The 23,628-nt window shown below is 43.4% G+C and overlaps 1 protein-coding gene across 1 annotated transcript in view; it reads left to right on the forward strand.

Annotated features, from left to right (window-relative positions):
* ENAH (ENAH actin regulator) overlaps window positions 1–23,628 on the forward strand; it is a 106,002-nt gene that overhangs the window by 45,567 nt on the left and 36,807 nt on the right. Inside the window, 2 exon segments of the mRNA XM_070401340.1 lie at window positions 7,755–7,920; window positions 11,730–11,907. Of these exon segments, the coding sequence (XP_070257441.1) occupies window positions 7,755–7,920; window positions 11,730–11,907 (344 nt within the window).

Here is a 23,628-nt window from a genome sequence, read left to right on the forward strand (position 1 = left end):
TTGACATAACGGAAACTGAGGATTTGAGGCTGATGGGCACTCTGCTTCTTTAAAGATGGTGAGGATGTGCTAATACGCGTGTAAAAATAGATGACTTGGGACTATGGCTTTCAACAGGGATACACTTTTCAGCATGTCACACACTTTGGGAGTGTCCGTAAAGTGCTAGGTGACGTCCAAAATTTTCTCCTGCCTTCCGTTGTCCCCACCACCCCTTTTCCTCTCCCCTCTTATCTGTGTACTAGCACATCCTGTCCGATACACTTTCTTTTTTTAAAAATATATTTTTAATGGATTTCAAAGAGGAAGGGAGAGGGAGAGAGAGAGAAACGTCAATGATGAGAGAGAATCATGGATCGGCTGCCTCCTGCACGCCCCCTAGCGGGGATCGAGCCCACAACCCAGGCATGTGCCCTTGACCAGAATTGAACCCGGGACCCTTCAGTCTGCAGGCCGATGCTCTATCCACTGAGCCAAACCAGCCGGGGCCCGATATACCTGCGACATACACTCCCATGCACTTCCCTCCCATGTTTCTCGTCAGGCTCCAGTGTCACCATATGTGCCCCTCACCGTGGTCTTCATGCTTCTGTTCTTGATTTCCATGCCACTTTCCTGAACCCCTTCTCTGTCTGTGGAGCAGCTAGAGCAGCCGTGGGCAAACTACGGCCCGAGGGCCGGATCCGGCCCGTTTGAAATGAATAAAACTAAAAAAAAAAAACAAAACAAAAAACTGTACCCTTTTATGTAATGATGTTTACTTTGAATTTATATTAGTTCACACAAACACTCCATCCATGCTTTTCTTCCGGCCCTCCGGTCCAGTTTAAGAACCCACTGTGGCCCTCGAGTCAAAAAGTTTGCCCACCCCTGGTAGAGCCATCTTTTAAAAATGTACCTCCCGTTCTGCTTAAAGCAGCGGTTCTCAACCTGTGGGTCGCGACCCCTTTGGGGGATCGAACGACCCTTTCACAGGGGTCGCCTAAGACCATCGGAAAAAGCATCTATAATGACATATTGTTTTTGTGATTCATTACTATGCTTTAATGATGTTCCATTTGTAACCATGAGATTGGGGGTCACCACAACATGAGGATCTGTATCAAAGGGTCACGGCATTAGGAAGGTTGAGAACCACTGGCTTAAAGCCTTCGAGTGGCTTCCCAGTGCCCTTGGCGTAAAGAACGTACCCTCAGCCCTCCTATGGCTCAGGTAGGACCTCCTCAGAGAGCCTCCCTGGTGGAAAGAGGAATGAGGACTGTGGGAGGGAGGGTGCATTCATTCTGGCTTTGGAGACCCCAGAAAGACTTCGCAGAGAAATGGTATTGGACCCAGGTCTTGATAAGTAGGATTGCAATCGACGGAATCAGGTACTGAACAGGTACTTACAGAGTGTCTGCTGTGGGCTAGGCCCTGCCATTGTCATGCTGCTTTAACAAGTAGCGATTAATGAGTGACGGCTTTGAAAGGAAGTTGCTATTTTCAAAGACTTGGCTTTATTGCAACCTCAATAAATAGCATAGACCAGAATAGCCAAGCCATCCTTAAGGAGCTTGAATACCAGGACGCTTTTCATTCACTAGTACCTGGGGGAAGAGAATTTGGCAACCGTCCTCTGCCGTCATATATACCTGTTCAGGAAATTTGACTATATTCAGGAATAAGTTACTTGACAGAGTCAAAGAATTCTAATGCCGTGTTATGGTCTTTATATTTTTAAAAAATCAGCTGTCTCCAGCCTTCTGATGCCATATTTTATTTTAAAATACCCAAGTTAACACCAGGAAGAAAAACTGTATTGGCTCTATATACCCAGTGCATTTGATCATAAAATGAAATTTTTGTTTATAACGAATGTAAGGGCCTGCTCTTCACAAGCTATAATTTACTGGTTTAATCTTTGATAGTAGTTCCCTTACTGACTCAGGATGCTGAAGCCTTTGAGTAGGTGCTCATTTTGAGGCTTGCTATAATGAGAGAATAGTCATATAATGAGAATGAAATGTTTATCTTTTTTGCTGGGCTTGTTTCTTTTTTTTAAAAATTTTTATGTATGTTTTTATTTCAGAGAGGAAGGGAGAGAGAGATAGAAACATCAATGATGAGAGAGAATCATGTATCGGCTGTCTCCTGCACCGCCCCCGCCCCCGCCCCCCCCCCCCCCCCCCCCCCCCCGCCCTGGGGGACCGAGCCTGCAACCCAGGCATGTGCCCTTGACCGGGAATCGAACTGTGACCTCCTGGTTCCTAGGTCGACGCTCAATCACTGAGCCACGCCGGCCGGGCTTGTGGTACTTGTTTCGATCTGCATTTCTTTTATTCCTCTCTGCCTCTTCAGTAGCTGTGGTTCTTAAATCTTGCCTCCCTTCCTGTTACGTGTCCCTGAAAAGCTGCACATAGGTGTACAATCTCAGCATTTCGGAAGTCCTCTTGTTGACTTCTTCAGCTAAAAATCCTCCCGGAGAAAGCTGCAAATCCCTCTCGTTCAGTCTGATCAAATAATCGAATCGCTACCCATTCTCCTGGGAACCGAGTTTGAGGCCACTTCACAGTGGACATGCCACTTGCTTAGACCATGAGCTCTCCCCTCCGGAGTGTCCCAGAATCCGGACCTGCGCAGAGAAAGCCGGCCTAGAGTCCTTTAAAAACCTCCGACTCCCTGTCTTTGGGGGCTGGCACCGTTTTGGGGCTCAGCCCATCTGGTTTTCTAGGTGACCTAATGAATTCATCATTCTTTACCCCCTTTGGCCTCGTGTGTTCTTCCTTCGGCGACCCTAACGCCTGTCAGAAGACCCTCTGAGCTGTCCCTGTCATTCCGCTATTGTCTGTATTTACACTGATGTACAGGCAGTTCTGTTGTGACCAAGGCTAGTCATACTTTAAAGCAAACTCTTAAATATTTTACCGGATGAGAGAGAAATGAGAAGGAAAAAAAAGCAAACCCCAGACAATATGGAGAATTGTAGCCCTCGCTGGTTTGGCTCAGTGCATAGAGTATCGGCCTGCAGACTGAAGGGTCCTGGGTTCGATTCCAGTCAAGGGCACATGCCTGAGTTGTGGGCTCGGTCCCCAGTAGGGGGCATGCAGGAGGCAGCCGATCAATGATTCTCTTTCATCATTGATGTTTCTCTCTCTCCCTTCCTCTCTGAAATCAATAAAAAAATATTTTTAAAAAATATGGAGAATTGTATAGAAAGCTAGTTATGACATTTACAGTATATTACTATAATACTGTATGTTGCCTTTATTTTGAGATATTTTAAGTTCTAAAATACCTCCTTTTATTAGGTTATGGGGATCCCTCCCCAGTCCCCAGTTTCCTATCTGGCAAGTAGGCCAAAATACGGTTTTGTCAACCTTCTATATGGATTCATCTGATCTGTATTGGAGGTTTGTGAATCCGTGAGATCTAAAATAGGGTGCCTCACTGGCTTATTTGGTGCCCACCTGTAATTGGAGTTGGTCTCTGGAGTGGTTTTCTCCGCACATGAACAGCCCATTCTCCTGTTTTCCACACCAGCTGGGTGTCCAGCCGTTCAGTTCCGTTGTGACACTGTCTGGAGTTATCCCAGACCCCACAGGCTCATGGCTCAGTCCCACAAGACTGACCCCATTTCAGATGCTGGCTGCCAGTGCGGGTACGAAGGCTTACCCACTTACGCCCTGCTGACTACAGAGTCAGTTTTGATAATTCACGAGAAGGACTCCCTGAACTTAGGAAAGTACTTTGCTTGTTATTGCTGGTTTAATATAAAGGACTAGAGGCCCGGTGCACGGATTTGTGCACCAATAGGGTCCCTCAGCCTGGCTTGCGCCCTCTTGCAATCCAAAACCCCTCGGGGGATGTTGGAGAGCCAGTTTCAGCCCAGTCCGGTGCATGAATGGATGCACCGGGCCTCTAGTATACATATAAGATCTTTGGTTAATCTATTTCCGCCCTTCCCCCTTCCCTCTGACATTCATCAGTCTGTTCCATGTTTCCATGTCTGTGCATTGAGCATCTGCCCCCTGGTGGTCAGTGCACGTCATAGCTACCGGTTGAACAGTCGCTTAGGCTTTTATATAGAGAGATGCAACTCCGGAACAGCCAGATGGAAGAGATGCATAGGGCAAAGGATAGGGTGGGTGCAGAGGTTCCATGCCCACACTGGGCATGCCACCCACCCAGCACCGCCACGCGAGCTTGTTTGGGTGTGTTTATGGAGGTTTCGTTACATAGGCATGATTGTGAACTCGGTTTCTGACCCTTCTACCCTCCCGGGGGTGGGAGTGGGGGTAGTGGGACTGAAAATCGCAACCCTCTGATCATGGCCCAGTATTTCTGAAAACAGCTCGCTTCCTCAAGCCTACAAGTCAGCTCATTAGCATGCCAGAGGCTCTCTTCCTGTTAAGGAGATGCCAAGGGTTTTAGGAGCTCTGTGCCAGGGACCGGGACAAAGACCAACGATTTTTTTTATATACCACAGAATGTCTGTCTCCAGCCAGGAAAGATCCTCAGATGTTGTGGAAAGGAATGGGAGGACTTGATTTGAATTTGTCGCTAAGAACCCCCGTGGGCCGGGCTGGTCCCTTTGTGGCCCGGCTTTGATATGGGTTCTCCGAGTAACAGATGTCCTCCAGGACCGCGGAGTTATCTGGGCCGGACCCGTCCCTTCGCACCTTCCACATCCTCTCCTGTCTGTTCCTCCTTTTCCCAGAGCCCCTCAGCTCTTACCCACAGCTCCGTTCTTCTTCTCGTTAACCCTGGCTCCTCCCTCCCGCTGCTCCTTGGCTTTGCTTAGCGTTAGATTTGTATCCTTAACCTCTCATGTTGAACATTTCATTTTCAATAGAAAATGAATCAACGAACTTTTTGTTGTTGTTGTTGTTGCATTTTTGGCCTTTGCTGGCCACGTGGATACGTTCGCTTGCAGAGGTCTTTGTTTCAGTGGTTGTAGCTTTTCCAGGGAAGTTGAAGTGACCAGACAGTGGATGGTTGATGAAGTGGTTTGTATCATAAGCGCCAATTAAAAGCTGTTCGATGAGCCGTGTACTTCAATCCATGGAATGTCTCCAGATACCCGCTGTAGAGCAGTGGGGGAAGGAAAGGTTGAGGAAGAAGTGGGGACATTCTGCTTTTGGGTTTTTTGATTTTTTTTTTTAATATATTTTTTTGGAAAACCTTTTGTCTTCTTTTTTTTTTTTTGAGCATGAAACGACCTAATTTACAAAATAGGGGTTCAGTGTGGCCTAATGTTTGTGATCGATTCCACTGGGACTGTCTTGAGGAGCCGTATTTCTTGAACCATGGGAATCACATTGTGTGTCCCAAAATAGTAATTTGTGAAAACTGGGAAATAGTGTTACTTTGTTAATTTTCAGATTTGCTTCTTGGATTGCGCACTTTGCTTTACCTTGGTTCATGTCGTCTTGCGATAGGGTTATGTAAATGTTGTCGCTGAAGTGTTTCTCTTGTGAGTGAGGACAAGATTTCCACTGTTGTGCTGACAAGTGCTCTTGAATCACAGCTTAAAAAATAAATTCAAGCTCACCCTAACCGGTTTGGCTCAGTGGATAGAGCGTCGGCCTGCAGACTCAAGGGTCCCAGGTTTGATCCCGGTCAAGGGCATGTACCTTGGTTGCGGGCACATCCCCAGTAGGGGGGGTGCAGGAGGCAGCTGATTGATGTCTCTCTCTCATCGATGTTTCTAACTCTATCCCTCTCCCTTCCTCTCTGTAAAAAAAAAATCAATATAAAATATATTAAAATAATAATAACTCAAGCTCTAGTCATCGGCTTATTTTTATTCCCAGAACTTTTTACCCCCAAAATTTCAGTACAGCCCAGCCGGTGTGGTTCAGTGGTTGAGCGTTGGCCCATAAACCAGTTTGATTCAGGTCATGTGCCCAGGTTGTGGGCTTGATCCCAAGTGGGGGGCATATAGGAGGCAGCTGATCAGTGATTCTTTCTCATCACTGGTGTTTCTATCTCTCTCCCCCTTTCCCTTCCTCTCTATAAAATCAATAAAAAAAATTAAAAGAGAATACAGAGAGCTCAATTACAGTTACGCTTAGAAACATTTTCAGGGCAGCATACAGTATTAGACTATCACTGGATTTATTTCAGTGTTTGTGCCGCACAAATATTGTTACAAATTTTTGTAAAATTTCTCTAGTGGGAAAATATAAACAATTGGAACCCATTGTTCTGAAGCAGTGCTGCGGCCTCTTAGGTCTCCACGATCCTCTGTCATCAGATTGCCTGGCAAGTTGAGTGAAACACACACATACAGTGTTGAGAGATGGGGCAGACGTGGGGGTGAGAGAAGAGGTCGCGAAAGTGACTTTTTGCTCCTGAGGTCATTGGGGAGGCACCCACATAATTGACTTTCTTAAGTCTTTGAGGCTAAAGTGGGCTGAATGAGCAAAGCTTTTCGTTAAAGATGGGGTTGGGTGAGTTACTTGGGGGCTTCCGCATCAGTTATGGCTTAAACATCAGCTAAGTCTTCTATAGTATGTGGGGCGCTTGGGTTAAAGCATAGAGTTACTGTACCTGTTTTCTTCTGTGCTTCACTTTCCATATTTGATTTAAAAAACAAAAACGAAATAAACTAAAATTCTAATCAACCATTTCCCCCCAGGGTGGCATTAGAGGATTTTTGAAAGATGAAACTAGTGCTTAATGTGAAATTCAGATCATCTCCCCTCATTTTATTTATTCATGTATCTCGGTGTCACCTGGTAACAAATAATTGCGAAGAAGCTGAGATTTAAAGACATTATTTTGGGGTTGTCCTTTTTTCATATTTATCTGTCATGGTTAGAATTAAAATCTAAAGGGTCCTTAGCATCTTATTTTACTTCTTCATTTTTTAAATGAAGAAATTTGAAACATAGGGTGTTCTCTTGGCCAAGGGGTGTCAGAGAGTGAGTCACATTGCCATCACTGATTGTAAGGGGCAGCTAGAGCTTCTGAGAATTTGCTATATAGACCATGAAGCAAGTCGGATGACCAACAGGTTTTCAGTACAGAGGGATTCACAAACAGGTCACCGATATTATAAACATACTAGAGGCCTAGTGCACAAAATTCGTGCACCTGTGGGGGGGCTGTCCCTCAGCCCGGACGCACCCTCTCTTAGTCTGGGAGCCCTCAGGGGATGTACAACTGATGGCTTAGGCCCGCTCCCCATAGGGACCATCATTTGGACATCCTTAGCGCTGTTGCGGAGGCGGGAGAGGCTAGCCAGCCATGAACCCGGCTTCTGGCTGAGTGGCTCTCCCCCTGTGGGAGCACACTGACCACCAGGGGACAGCTCCTGCATTGAGCATCTTCCCCCTGGTGGTCAGTGCATGTCATAGTGACCGGTCGTTCTGCTGTTCTGTCGATTTGCATATTAGCCTTTTATTATATAGGATATATGATTAAACACATAATGGGTAATTAATACTTAGAGTTGTGTTCAGTTTAATGAGTGTGTCGATACTCAGATTTAGAAGAAAACATTTTTGTGTTACGTGTGTGTTCGTGGATCCTGATCCCCTCCTCATGTCCCTCATTACCCTTTACTTTCTAATCCACCAGACTGTACCCACAAGGGCAGGAAGCTTTCGTCTTGTTCACTGTTGTTTCTGGCACCCAGTAAAGCACTGATTGTTGAGTGACTGCTGAGTCGGCTGACTCTGATTTATATGGCTGTGTGGGCAACTGAGCATATTTTAAATGTCTCATGTTGGCTTTTTTTTTGCTTTTTCCTTTTCTGCTTGTTCTCACAGTGAACAGAGTATCTGTCAGGCAAGAGCTGCTGTGATGGTTTATGATGATGCCAACAAGAAGTGGGTTCCAGCTGGTGGCTCGACTGGGTTTAGCAGAGTCCACATCTATCACCACACCGGCAACAACACCTTCAGAGTGGTGGGCAGGAAGATTCAGGACCATCAGGTACGGGTCTGATTCAGTTCTTCAAGCCGTCCTGTGTTACGGAAGGACTTGCTGTTTCATTAAAATAAAGCAGGGTTTGAAACCGTAGTCAAAATAGTCCGATGGGGAAAGCCTAGGTCGTCCTGAAGAACAGCCCTAAAAGTATCTCAATGTCGGCCCACAAAGGAAATGCATATCTCTATTATAAAAGGCCTGTGGCCGTAACGCCATAACGACCAGGCACGGGTGGGCGGGGCTGCGTGATTTCGCGCGCTGGGCTTCTAGTTTAAAAATAATTCTAAAGACGTCTGCACAAGTCAGGCACTTTCCAAATGAAAACATTGAGATTTTTTTATCCATAAGAGAAGTAAGCTATCCGGTGACTTTATAGTTTTTGACAAATAGAGTGTTTTTAAAACGTTTGGAAATTTAAATACACTTCTAAATAATTCATGACACTGATATGAAAGTGTTATGAAGATTAGAAAATGTTTAGAAAGAAATTGCTTAGACCTGAGTGACAAGAGATTATATATAGAAACCTGTGGGACATCTAAGCTGCCCTTAGATGGGCAACTCTTAATGACATATAATGAGCTTAAGAAGGAAGCTGAAGGAAATACTAAAAATAAATAGAACTTGTTAACACAAAAGCTGCCCTACTGAATAGAAAAATTGGCAGCATCAAGCAGAAAAAAAAAGTTATATTAGGATTGGAAGAGAGATGTAGCTATAGTTATCCTACGAAAATAAGTTACTGTAAGATATTTTGAACAGCTTTATGCCGGTAAGTGGGCCATTTTGTAGGAAAATATTACTGACCAAAACTGGCAGAAAAGTAGGAAAATTTAATAGATCTGCAATCATAAAATAAATCAATAGTTAATAATTTACCTAAAATGTTATAAAAAGTCCTCAGTAAGATATTAGCAGACCAAATTCAGCAGTAATGTAAGGATAGCTTAACATTCGATAACTAATGTAACATACCGGGAGAACACCTATTAGAAAAGAGATTCAGAAAAAAGCATGTGATAAAATTAAAACCCGAAGGTAATAATTCTCAGCATGTTTGGCATAAAATGAATTTTCTTAAGCTGATGAGGATGACTAATGTAAACATACAGCAAACATCTCATGGGACAATACAGTTTTAGGATTTCCACTAAAGTCAGGAATAAGTTGAGGATTTCAACTTTCATCGCTTTCATTCATTTAGCCTTGCAGAGGAGGTAACCTGGTGATATAAAGGTGAAGAAATCGAAGCTAGAAGTAGTGTAAAGGTAGTAGTAGAGCTGATTTTATTCACTAATGATATAATTCTCTACATAAAAAAATCCTGAGTATCTACAGAGATAAAATATTAACAACTAATAAGACTGTTCAGCAAGGTTGCCCCTTTTATTAAGATACAAGATCAATATATAAAAGAGAATAAAATTTTATAAAAATATTTAAAGTAACAAAATGATACGTACCTATGAATATATCAAATAAAATTGGTTTTCTCTCATTCCAGGGTACCTTTGTTACATTTTTCAATGGTTATCGGCCTTTCTTAAAGTGGAAACATGTTATTATAATTTATTAAACAATACCTAAATTTCCTGTAGTAAGATCCATTTAAAAAGAAATCACTCATCATTTATCTGTAGAATGGAGCGTGTACAAATTATATACACACTAGAGGCCCGGTGCACGAATTTGTGCATGGGTGGTGTCCCTTGCCTTGGCTGGTGATGGGGCAATTGGGGCTGCAGAGGGAGGGACCACGGGAGGTTGGCTATGGGAACACACTGACCACCAGGGGCAGCTCCTGTGTTGAGCGAGCGTCTGCCCCCTAGTGGCCAGTCCGTGTCCTAGCGACCGGTCAACCGGTTGTTTGGTCGTTCAGTTGCTTAGGCTTTTATATATATAGATATATTAAAATATTCCATTTTTCTACATTTATTCAGTGGTGGTTATGTTCTAGGCACTGTGATTAGGTTTCACAAGCGTGATAAGGTTCCCAACCTTGAAAGAAAGATGCAGTAAAGAATGGGGAAAGACACATAGTAAGTTATGATCTAAAAGAAAGAAGCATAGAAGTGAACCCAGCTTTGGACCTGTTCACTAGAGGCCTGTGTCAATTTTGCAAGAGGAAACTGAGAACCTAAGCAGATTTGGGGCCGAGTCATGGGACGAGTATAGCAAACATGAGAAGTCAGGCCCTGCGAATGAGGGAGGGTTGGTAGTCTTGCAGGCCCTGGTTTGGGACCCAGAAGTCTCTCCCATATGTTGGGAAGAAGAAGTTTGACTCAGAATTAGACTGGCCCTCATAGCTCAGCCTCAATCATTTCAGTTACTTTTGGATTAAAGGTGACTTAAGACTGTTAGTTTCCCTAGCTGTTTGCCAGAAGTCAATGTACATTTTTCCTGGGGGAAAAAATATATAACATCATCGTAGGCATCAACATTTCCTTAAAATTGTCCATATGCGATGTCTGGCACTCAATCAGAATACCCAGGCATACGAGGAGACAGGGGAAAGAAACAGCAATAGGACAGACCCCTGGGAATCCAGTTAATGGAACTATCAGGAAGTGACTTTAAAATAACTATGCTTAATACATTCAAGGAAATATAGACAGGTTGAGAATTTCAACAGAGAACTGGATACTTAAAAAAAGAACAAAATGGAAATTTAAGGCCTGGGACCGGGGGTGGGGGGGGTGGGGGTGGGGACGAAGCGGGGGGAGGAGTGCAGGGGGAACGAAGGGGATATGTAATACTTTCAACAATAAAGATTTTTTTTTTAAAGAATCAAAAAAGAAAATAACTGCTGTTAACAACTCAGATGGTTTTGGTTTGTTTTTCTTTACAACCAATTAGAATAGCTAAAAAGAATTAGTAAACTGAAATAGAGGTAAGAAAAAAAAATTCAGACTGAAGCTAAGATAATCAGAGAGAAAGAGGTAATACACAAAGCGCTTAGGGGAGACATAAGGGAATACAGTGAGAAAAGTGCAGAGTGTGTGTAATCACAGGGGAGACTGGGGCAGAAAAATAACTGAAGAGAGAGTAAACAAGAATTTTCTAAAGGGATGAAATCAGCACCAAGAAAACCCTATAGAAACCCATTGTGTTGAAATCACTGTAAACTAAATACAAGGTGAAACCCTTGAGCAGTCCTTGAAAATCAGATACCGTTAAAGTAGCAACAATAAGCTGTCAGCTGACTTCTCAATAGAATCAAGAGCTGGGTGGCCGTGAACTTCAAATGACTGTAGGGAAGTGAGTGACCACGTAACATTCCGTACCTAATACAAATATTCTTCAAAAAATGAAGGTGAAATAAAGATATTTTCTGGCAGACAAAAATGGAGAGGCTTCCTCGCCAGATCTACATGGGAAGACATTCTTCAAGATCAAAAATGGTCCCAACAGAAGCTTGAAGAGGGCAGAGGACTAAAAAGCCTAAGGGTTGATCTTAGTCGATCATTGTATAAAACTAAAAATAGTGCTTTATGGGGTTTGAAATATATGGAGAATGAAAATCCTATATAATAAAAGGCTAATATGCAAATCGACCGAATGGCAGAACGACTGGTTGCTATGATGCGCCCTGACCACCAGGGGGCAGACGCTCAATGCAGGAGCTGCCCCCTGGTGGTCAGTGTGCTCCCATAGGGGGAGCGCCACTCAGCCAGAAGCCTGCCTCATGGCTGGCGAGTGCAGTGGCGGTGGCGGGAGGGCTACGGATGAATGAAGTGATACCTTTTCAATCAGGATTTGTTGACTTTGTCGATTTTGCCATTTTTTAGCTTGACTTTAGAATTACTGTCTTTTAGGTGGTGATAAATTGTGCCATTCCCAAAGGGTTGAAGTACAATCAAGCTACACAGACCTTCCACCAATGGCGAGACGCTAGACAGGTGTATGGTCTCAACTTTGGCAGCAAAGAAGATGCCAATGTCTTTGCAAGTGCCATGATGCATGCCTTAGAAGTGTTGAATTCACAGGAAACAGGTAAGGAGCCTGCGGTTGGCTTGTTTTCTTGAACTGAAGTGCTATCAGTTTAAACAGACCTTTTCTGACCAACTTTTAAATCATCAATGTATGTGAAGTTATTCTTGAATTTCTATTACTCTTTGTAGGAATGTGAACTTTTCATTGGCTGATGTGAATATGGGTTCTGGAAGGATAGTCCTATGAGATTGGTTCATTAGTCATTTTTAAATGTTTTCATTGGAAGCTACCTAGTTCTGTTTCTCCTGCTGTAGAACCTCAGCTTTCCTTGCAAGGACAGGAGGCCCAGAGAATATGCAGTAGATCACAATCTTCATCTCAGACTTTATGAAGACACACGTGGTTTCTGAAGCATGTTTTTTAAGCCACTCCTGAGGCCTTGAACCTCAAGTAGGACGAGGTCTCCTGCATCCTAGTCATTAAACGTTTGATTCTAAAAGTTGTTTCACAGTTTTAGGAGTGCCCTCAGGTGGTTTTAGCTGTGAACTGCATCTCCTCTGACTGCATGGTGGTTAGATAGCTATGTAGAAATAATTAACTTAAACACACACACAACAACTCTAGGATTTAATACTGTATATGTGTCAGAGATGAGCTCTATTTTTGTTTAAAGAACAGGAAAAGAAATACACCAATGTATTTGTTGAAATAATTAACTTAAACACACACACACACACACACACACACAAACCCTCTAGGATTTAATACTGTATATGTGTCAGAGATGAGCTCTATTTTTGTTTAAAGAACAGAAAACGAAATTCACCGGTGTATTTGTTCTCTTTGGGGAGATAGCTTTTATGATCAGCAAACAAATGCTATACATAGAACAATACGAATGTGATTACTCTTGCCTGCACTGTGTATTCCTAGTGACTCATATGACATAAATATTCTATGAACCAAATTTATGTGTTTTAAAGGAATGACTTCGATAGTCAGATTAAGATGTGATATTTTGTTGAAAAGGTAGAGAATTTTGAAACCTATTACAGACACATTAAATTTGACTTATTCCTTCCCTCATTGTAAAAAGGATCGAAACTTCTAGCCCACTTGTTTATTTCCAATGTGAATTTCGGTGCAAGAAGACATTTTTGGAATCTTGCTGGAAGTCACGCATTAATGCCTATAGATGATTTATTTTAGATCTCCTTTGAGGAAATTAATATCTCTATAAATAAGTTGTACACAGCTCTCATGTTACCTATTTTGAGAAAAGAAATGATTGGAACTTCTCCTGGTTTGTCTGTAAGTTGAGAAAATAGCATAGAAAAGTCTGCATGTGTGCAGTCTTGCGTGTAGATGATTGGAAGTCACTGTACTTACCTTGCAGGCATCAATATTGTATCAGCCTTCTGTTGTAGAATTGCTTTTCTGTCACCATAGTTTTATCAAAGGAGAGAAACTAGAATTGTGGTTCTTAACATCGTAACTGCATAGTAAAATAACTAAAGGATGAAATTTTAGGCAGTGTATGGATGACAGTCATATTGGCTTCCCCATGTTCGGAACAAACTCTGATTTTAATTACTAAACCTTCAGAAAGAGTATTTACTACTCTTAGGAGCTAAACGTTGCTAATTTAAAGTAGTTAAAATTGTTGTTTAGTCATCAGGTTTGGATTTTTTTTTTTTGAACCAAATGGGAAGAATTGTTTTTATCAGTATGTAGTAATACAGTTTGCTTTCAAAATGCAAGCGCTAATTAATGTTTTTTTTCTTCTGCTCTTGATATTTTGAAATTAATGAGTCTTCACGGGGAGAGACTCAATTACATTCTCTGTAATTTCCGCATTATAGAGCGTTTGGCAAATGGGAAAATCACCCATCATGTTACTGGCTACACAAGCATTTTGAAAAGGCAAAAAATGTACTGGGTTCTTCTTAGATTATTTTGAGCCGCTGTTCTCTGCTCTGTCACCACCTCAGCCTGTCATACTGTGGGCTGAGGAAAGAGAGAGGAAAAGGTAGAAGAAGCTGGTCCATCCTGTCATCTCCTTTCATCATGGCACAAGTCATTGGCAAAGAGGCTTTTGGATTCATAGCTTTTTCATCAGAGAAAACAAAGCATATAGTGGGTGTTTGTCATACTCTGATCTCTTTAGGAAATGACGTTTCATAAATTACTGTGGTTAAACACTCATTTCTGATTTTTTAAAAAAAATATTTGTATTGATTTCAGTGAGGAAGGGAGAGGGAGAGAGAGAGAAACATCAATGATGAGAGAGAATCATTGATCGGCTGCCTCTTCCAAGCCCCCTACAGGGGATCGAGCCCGCAGCCCTGGCATGGGCCCTTGACCGGAATCGAACCCGGGACCCTTCAGTCTGCAGGCTGATGCTCTGTCCACTGAGCCAAACGAGCTAGGGCTAATTTCTGATTTTTGATACCATTAATTGGTTTGGAAGTGGAGGCGTGGAAGGAGATAGATGCGAAGAATCAGAAATATCCGTGGGAAAGGACTTAACTTTTTTCTGTAAATCTCCGTAAAAGTAGGATAGGTCTGTTCCCTACCCCAGGTGTATTTTGCAGGCCCCCTCCCTGCAAAATACCAGTCCTGTCGCCTCTCATCTTGACCATCTTTCCCTTCCACAGCTGCTTGCTCTGGGTTGGCAGCCAGTTCCTTGCTAAAGCCACCCATTGTCTTTCTGCCAAAACCAAGTTGAAAAAGGTTAACCTCCGTGCCTACTCCCTAAACAAATACTAGACCCAGTAAGTCCGTGATCAGAAGCAAAAAAAAAAACATTTATGCATCACGGTCAAGCGACTACAGATATGAGTCTTTCCTGCTTCTTAATGGTTTACCACTTTCTAAAACCATTTTTTTTTTCATAGTGAATGCTTCTGTTTATTGTTTTATTGGGTGTTAATGTCCCTATCACCCCCTGAATGTTGGTTAGTCTTTCTTAGTGAAGTTCAGACTTTTTTTTAAAGTCACGGACACTCTTGTTCAAATAATGTTTTCAGAAGTTCGGTGCATAAACAGACAAAAAACAAAAAGGGGGAGCTTCTCTAGTTAATGTGGGGGGTTGGGAGTCCATAGCCGCTGAGACACGTGTGGGTCTCTAGAGAAGGATTTGAACGCCACTAACCTATCTTTTTTTTTTTTTTTACCAAAACCAATAATTACGCAATTCTCTCTTCCTCGCTCCTTCCTCCCTAAATTCTCTAAATCCGCAAACACATTCTTTAAATTAATTAGAAAAAGTAGCTTCCTTTGGGGCTCGTCACGCTGACCTTTGCATGGTGTTCTACACGTGTTTACTACGTCTGTTTCTCAGGAAAGGGGTGGGTGGCAGGCATGCTTTCCTTGACTTTTGTTTTTTTAACTTGGTGTGCAATTATTTAATATACGGGAAAGTACAGGAGGTACTCAATACAGTGAGTTATATTTGGGATTTAAGAAACAAAAATCACATGTTGTGCCCTTTTTTTTTTTTTTTAAAGAGTTGAAGTCGTGTTCTTTCTTTTATACCAAATGCTACAGTTTATCTGTTTCCGTTGCCTAACGGGGAGATGGGCTAGATTTTAAACAAGTGCGTTCAAAACGCTGTATTCAGACTTATATTTGGGATTTCTCTATTATTTAGCAAGTACATGTATAGCAGTTTCGCAGGTAACAGTTATGGGTTATATAGATTATAAAGCCAGTCCTTGCGATGGTTGGGAGAGGTCAGTTTGCACAATGTTGCATTTTGGAAAAGGTGGAAGTCATTTGAAAACAGAAAATGATTTTTTTTTAATTCATTTTTTAAAAGAAAAATCATGCCTAGCCAGTACGATTATTCTGCTGTGTTCTACCCAACTAAGCTTAAGCATACCTTTGTAAGAAGGGCATCTTAATATTTTGCCCGTGGTAACACTGCTTCTGCTAGATTTTTTAAAAAACTCCACAAATCTACCGAAAATGAGAACATACTCACAGATATCCGCGTGTTCGAAGTTTTCTTTAGGTTTTATAAATACACATAAATACGGAGATTCCACTATGTTGGTAGTGACACTTCTGTTTTCCAGCTTGCCATGGGTCATGAGAGCCGTATGAAGGTTATAGCACAAAAACCATCGCACACGTTTTGAGCATAGAGACCGCCCGTGGCGCTGGGAGTCATACTGACATGCTAAGGCCTACTCCCTCCCTTCCAGGATTTCACAGTTGGGCGGGAGCAACATTAGACTACGTTTTGTGAGATGCTGGGAAGGGGGCAGCGAGGCCTTTGGGACTGAAGAAAGTGAGAGGGTTAAGGAGATCTCAGAAGAGGAGATGATGCTTGAGCTGCGTCTTGAAGAATGAGTAGGCCCCCAGAACATTCTGGGTAGGCTTGGCGGCCTGGGAGCGAGGAGCAGCTGGGAAGCAGCAGATGGACTGTGTAGGGTGTGGGCATGAGAATATGGATGGGCGGGCCGGGGGGGCGGCGGGGGACCCTAAGAGGCAAGCTGGAAAGTTTGGGAAGGACCTTGTGTTCTTGCTGAGAAGCGCGCGTGTTACATGGTTGGTGGGACCATCATGTGATGTGATTCATCCGGCTGGTGCTTCAGACCAGATGTGACGGGTTGGTATGTGGTTACAAGCACGGAGACCAGATTAGGACGCCGGGGTGGTGATCTCGGTGAGAAAAGGTGAGGCCTGAAGTGACGCCGTCCGAAGAGGAGAGGAACCGAGAGAAGAGGGCATGACAGCCTTTGATTTAGTGCCTCTCTGCCTGCCCAGCCAGAGTTCTGGGCCTTCGACCTGTGTCCTCCGTTAGTCATGAAAGCAGCTGTGAGGCAGGAATGGCCTGTTTCCGGGTCCCCGCTGTGTGTGTGCCAGATCCTGATTGGGCACCTAGATGACTGATCATCTTTAATACAAGGTTGGTGGTGGTGTCTTTGTCTTAGAGATGTGATTCAGGGCTTACGGAAGGACCGGGCTTGCCCCAAGGCCCACCGCTAGACAGGGGCATAACTGGCATGTGTGCCCAGGTTTGGTTTGACCATTCATCCTCTCTCCATATTTCAGTGAGGTGTAATGGACAGGCCAGGAAGGGGAGAAATGCGTCTGCTGGCCAGAGATGGAGAGGAAGAGGAGGGGACTCCTGGGAAGACATGACAGATTTGATTCTAGACCAGTGATGGCGAACCCATGACACGTGTGTCAAGAGAGGTGACACTCGAACTCATTTTTTTTGGTTGATTTTTCTTTGTTAAATGGCATTTAAATATATAAAATAAATATCAAAAATATAAGTCTTCATTTTACTATGGTTGCAAAGATCAAAAAGTTTCTATATGTGACACGGCACCAGAGTTAAGTTAGGGTTTTTCAAAATGCTGACATGCCGAGCTCAAAAGGTTCGCCATCACTGTTCTAGACAGAGCACATTTGGGTACTTCATTAATACTTTTTATACAGAAATCATATCTATAATAATAAAAGCATAATATGCAAATTGACCGAACGACCGAACAGCAGAATGACTGTCTGGACGACCACGCTATGACACCCACTGGCGCCAAGCCAGCTAAGGCGGGTGCACTGTGATTGGTCGAGGGCCTGGCCATTGCCCCATGATCGCCCTGCAGAGGGAGGCCCAGGCCACCAACCGACAGGCTGTGGCAGGTGGGCGGGGCCTCCCTCTGCAGGGTGCAATCGATTGCGGAGCCCTGGCTGGGTGGGCAGGGTCTACCTCTTTCGGGCGATCCATTCGCGGGGCTCCCGGACTGTGAGAGGGCGCAGGCCAGGCTCAGGGAACCCTCCCCCACTGAGTGCATGAATTTCGTGCACCGGGCCTCTAGTCTAATAATAAAATCATGTGACATTGGATCCCAGAAAGATCCCAAAGATAACCTTGGATGGTGTCTTTCACTTTGAGCTTTCCTAAATCAACAAATCTTACTGGGAAAGTAACATTTTTGAAACAGATTTTTGGGGGATGTGGGACAGTTTTTTTTTGTGGGTGCTTCACTCTCAGACTTGCCTCTTCCAGAGCCTTCCTCATTTATAAATTCCAGGGATAGGGTTGTACTTACTAATGCAAATATTAAGCTTCTGTGTTTGGGACGAAAACTTACAAGCTCTTGGTAGAGAGAAACTCATCGAAAGTCATTCAGAAGTTCTAATTAACTGTGCTGACATTTTAGGGAATTTTGGATCTTGTGATTGTGCCAAGATACTGATAAGAAAGTTGAAGTAGTCCCCGTACCTGACATGAACATGAGTATTTAGATGTCCTTGATTATTTGTGAAAGAACAGCTCTGAATGATAAGTATAGTTTCTTTGGACCGGCTCACTCTTACTATTGAGTCCAAGGGGGTTAGTTAAGAGAATCGAATAAAAGGGTTTCTGACTCTAATTCTTGTTTCTCTGCTTCTCTGGCAGTTGAGCATCTTATAATGTACTAGGGGCTCAGCACACGGAATTCGTGCACGGGTACAGTCCCTAGGCCTGACCTGCGATCAGGGCCATTTTCCCCAGCTGCTGGCAGCTGGCCCCTCCCACCCGCCGCCACCCACCCAAATTCCCCATTCGCCATCGGGCGATCGGAGCTCGCTGGACAGGGGAAGGAACCGAGAGGTTGGCAGGCAGGCCCCCATCGGGCAATCAGGGCCTGCAGGCTGGGGGCAGTTCCTGCGTTGAGCGTCTGCCCCCTGTTGGTCATTGCACATCATAGCGACCGGTCGTTCTGCAGTTCGGTCAATTTGCATATTACCTTTTTATTATATAGGATTGTCTGATAGTCTTGCCTGGTGACTTCAGTTCTCTTCAGGCTTATATCACAGCAAGCTTGCAATTGAATTAAGGGTACTGCGTTGATCTGAGGGTGTCACCCATGATGACTTCCATGTTTTTCTTCATGATAACAATAATTTATATATAACTACTTGTATCCCTGAATCTTAATCATATTTGTTGTCCATAAATTAGAGAAGCATTTGCTGGATGTTAAACAATTAAAATTTCAGATAACTTAAAAAAAATATTTTTATTGATTTCAGAGAGGAAGGGAGAGGGAGAGATAGAAACATCAATGATGAGAGAGAATCATTGATCGGCTGCCTTCTGCACGCCCCCTACTGGGGATCAAGCCCGCAACCCGGGCATGTGCCCTTGACCGGAGTCGAACCCGGAACCCTTCAGTCCCCAAGCCTACGTTCTATCCACTGAGCAAGGGCAGAAGAATTAATTTCTTTAAAAAAACTATTTCATTATAAAATGTTATATATTTTTAATTTCACAAAGTAAATTTGGGCGTCGTCGTTTCAGACAGCAGCTGCTTCTGGGTTTGGCCGATGAAGTGCACGACCTCCCGTGCAGTGAGAGGGAGAAGGGCCAGGCGCCAGGGTTCCCATGGAGAGGCGGCCGCTGTCCTGGTTTAACCGGGGCAGCGCTGGTTTTCCCTGAACCGTCCTGAATGGCCGGGCATTCAGAGCCCTGGCCTCCGCAGCGCCTCTGGTTCTCATTCCTGCTGAAACGCGCCTTCCCAGCTCCGCTCCGGCCTTTGGAAGGGCTCCAGGTCCCGGCTCTGCCGTCCTCTCGGGCGCTCGGTCACGGTCACGTTGGTGTGATCAGCGGAGTCGCTTCCTTCGTTGTTCACATTCAGTTCTCTCCTCGGAAACTGGAGCCCGTCAGAGCCCCGCCTGACCACAACTCCGGTTCCCAGCGCAGCGTTTTCTTCTCGGAGGAAAAGGAAGCTTGGTTTTCCTGGTGGTGCTTATTCTAAAAATGGGAGCAGTGCAGAAAGGCAGAAAGGAATAGTAACACCGCCTAAAGTCCCACCACCAGAGGCCGTTCCTTTTAAGATTCTCTGGAATGGGACAGTGAAGGGCATGGGGATCCTTTTCAACTTGGTGTTGTAAGAATCACTTCTCAGAGGAAGAACACAACATTTTTTTTTTTAATTGAGCTTTTCTTCACGTGCCATGCAGTTCACCCATTCAGGGTACAGTTCAGTGGTTTTCAGTATCTCACAGGGGTGCGCGGTTAGCTGCCATCACTTTATGAACGTTTTCATCATGCCTGTGCCCTTAAGCCATTATCACCACCCCACACCCTTACCCTCTCCCAATTCCTCCATACTTCTCAGCTCCTGGCCACCACTCATTTACTTTCTGTCTCTGCCAGAGAGTTTATATAAGGACTGAGGATATACATACATACATAAATATATATGTGTGTGTGTGTGTGTGTGTGTGTGTATGCCCATATATACACACACACATATATGTATGTAAATATAAATAGATATATAATATATATGGTATATTTATATATGATGCAGTATACATGGTATCCCCCCCCAAAAAAAATGCTTACACACTTTAACAGCTGATAACTCAATTTTTTTAAAAAAAATTATTGATTTCAGAGAGAAAGAGAGAGAGATAGAAACATCAATGATGAGAGAGAATCATTGATTAGCTGCCTCCTGCATGTCCCCCACGGGGGATGGAGCCCACAACCTGGGCATGTGCCCTGACCAGGAATCAAACCCTGACCTCCTGGTGAATGGGTTGACACTCAACCTCTGAGCCACACCAGGTAGGCCAGATAGCCCCATTTTAAAAATGAAATGCGTTTTAATAAACATGGCCTTTATAATGATTCAAAATGTGTTCACACCTTTTTGGGGGGGCACACTATATATTCTCAGTCTATATATATATATATATATGTGTGTGTGTATATATACACATACATACGCACGCACACACACATATGTGTCTGGTATGTATATCTTCTTTATCCATCTGTTGATGGACACTTAGGGTGTTTCCGTATCTTGACTATTGTGAATAAGACAGGAGCGCTGATATCGCTGAGATTCTGTTTTTCTTTCCTTTGGATATGCAGCCAGGAGTAAGACGGCTAGATCATATGGTCGTTTACTCTTCATATTTTTGAGGATCCTCAGTCTGTTTTTTCTCAGCGACTGTGCCAGTTTCCATGCTGATAGTCCCTGACTTTTTTTTTTTTTAATGGAGGCAACCATACCATGGCAGTGCAGTGTCTCCCTCCAGGTGACTCTAGACACCTTAGAACAGTGGTTCTCAACCTTCCTAAGGCCGCGACCCTTTAATACAGTGCCTCATGGTGTGGTGACCCCCAATTTCATTGTTACAAATTGAACATTGTTACAAATTGAACAATTATATATGTGTTTTCCGATGGTCTTAGGCGACCCCTGTGAAAGGGTCGTTCAACCCCCAAAGGGGTCTCGACCCACAGGTTGAGAACCGCTGCTTAGAACCAACACCCACACTTTTGCTTCCGTTCCGGCTCAAAAGTGCATCTCGTAGGACTTTGCAACCATGAAGGTCATACCCGGGGGCCTTCCTGGCAGTCAGAAGTGCGGACGTTGCTAATTTGGATGCTGCTTTTGTGCACAGAGCAGGCCAGCTTTCCCGAGCGCAGATGGGATGAGAGCCAGCTTTGAGCCAACGCCGCCTCACTTAATCCTCAGAAAAGACGCTGAGATGGCTCCTCTCCCAGCCACGAATTGCCTGGGGACTGACCGCTCACAGTGGGAACCTCTGGTGGTTTGAAACATGAATGCTGAGGGGCTAGTGTGGTGATGGTAGGTAGCGATAGAAGAGAGTGATGCTGGTCACGGCACAACAGCCTGTCACTTCCTGCTACTCGTATGTCACCCAAGTTTCTGCATTTCCCTGCTCATGCAAAACACATGATGGTAAAGAATGTTAAAAGGCAGGGGGAGCCGTAACCGGTTTGGCTCAGTGGATAGAGCGTCGGCCTGTGGACTGAAGGGTCCCGGGTTCGATTCCCGTCAAGGGCAGGTACCTTGGTTGCGGGCACATCCCCAGTAGGGGGTGTGCAGGAGGCAGCTGATCGATGTTTCTCTCTCATCAATGTTTCTAACTCTCTATCCCTCTCCCTTCCTCTCTGTAAAAAATCACTAAAATATATTAAAAAAGAAAAGAAATAAGTGAACCACCAGCACACGACTGTTGTAAGGGGAGCGGAGCTGATGGCGATTTTTCTTCTCCTTAAATCTAAATACATAGCAAACGTTGCTTTTTGGATACACGATCCTCAGTTCGTGTTTTTCTTGAGGGCCCATCCTAATTTATCTTGGCCCGAAGCCTATTTTAATAGGGCTCACTTCAAGGGGAAAAATGCCCTTTCTAGGCGAAATGTGAGATCGATGGAATATCGATGCTGAGACGAATTCTGCTGTATCTTCACGTTGCTGAATTTACTTGTCTGGGCAGGGAATGTTCTTTCCCACAGTCCGCCCTCCTCCCTGGCTGGGCCAGAGGAGAGCTAGTAGCATCCATATGAAGCAGGAAATGCTGCGAGCGGCACGCATATGATGCAATGAATAATTTAGTATCTTTGGGAAATGCAGGCTGCAGTCGAATTCAAGCAGCCGACTCAGAGATGAGATCAGTATTTTTCTGACGCGATGGTAGGAAGTGAAAGTCGGTGGGAAGATGGCGCTTAGAGATGGTGCATAAGAGTTTAATCGGTGACCAGACTGGGAGTTCTTGGGTTTAAAATGTTTTGTCTCGCGCCATAACAATGGTTTCCCTGCACACGTGGCAGATGACTTTTTTGCCAGAATGATCGGTGATGGACCGTGGTCATTTCTCTGCTGTCAGAGACGAGATAATGTCTCGGGTTTTTCTTGTAAGTTTTTCTATTTGCCTTCTGTTCCCCGCTCCCCATTAAATGTGAATTCAAGGGACCGGAGGGGTAATCCTTGAAGACTAGGCACGTTTATTTCATAAAGGCTCTGTAGGGGTAGCCACTTACAAACATGGGTAAGGCAGAAGTTTTTCAAGGTTTACATTTAAAATGTAATTATTGAAAAATGTCTAAATTGTTCATCTCCTTTGGGATGATCGAATTAGCTTGGTAGCTGTTTTATATGTATGCCTGTGGTCTTTTTGGGTCATTACTGTAAATATTGTGCATGAGGCTTAAATAATAGATTGGGTGGTTGAAACGACTTAGCAAAGGGGACATTTCTGAATCTTTGTGTTTGAGAACATCTGCCGAAAAATAGTTTTAAGACAAGATTTATACTTAATTGGACTATATTAAATCTAATTTTTAAATGTGATTAAAGCATCTTGAATTTTAAGATTTATTACCATTGTCAGATGTGCATTCTTTAAATATAAACTGGTTTGATTCTGATTCTCTGCAGACTTTAGTTAGTATAAATTATATTATTTGAAGAATACAGTTTTAGAGGAAATCTAAAATACTTGTCTTGTTTGCCTTTATGTAGACTTTTTAAAGTCGGTATATTTCTACCCGGTTTATTGTTTCTGGTTAATAATAATGGAAAAAAGTCTTTCCCATGCCGAAAAGAATTTCTATAGGATTTTATCGAATGTCGCTAATTATAATACTAAAAAAAAGAAAATCTGATCTTGTTTTTTTCCACCTCAATTTTGAATGTCACCTTGATTTTATATAAGCCCTTCTTCCCCTTTTCATAAATTATCACCTCTTCTCATTGAGTTTTGTCTCATAAAGAGGATTTACTTCATTAATGCTTAAGGAAAATTTTAATGTAGATTAGCCTAAATAGTAAAAGGCTATTTGCTGTGGCCACTCATTTTAATGATACATTGTCAAATATGTGTACATATATACTATTGAGGAAAAAAAAAGGAACAATAAAACATTGTTTGGCAAAACAATGAATAGTTTTGATGTTTTCCAAAGTGGAAAGCAGACGAAGATATTCTTATTTTATATCCATGAAG

This window comes from Myotis yumanensis, unplaced genomic scaffold (genome assembly GCF_028538775.1).
Source record: "Myotis yumanensis isolate MYYU_CA2020_CCGP unplaced genomic scaffold, mMyoYum1.0.hap1 SCAF_22, whole genome shotgun sequence".
NCBI classification, from domain to species: Eukaryota; Metazoa; Chordata; class Mammalia; order Chiroptera; family Vespertilionidae; genus Myotis; species Myotis yumanensis.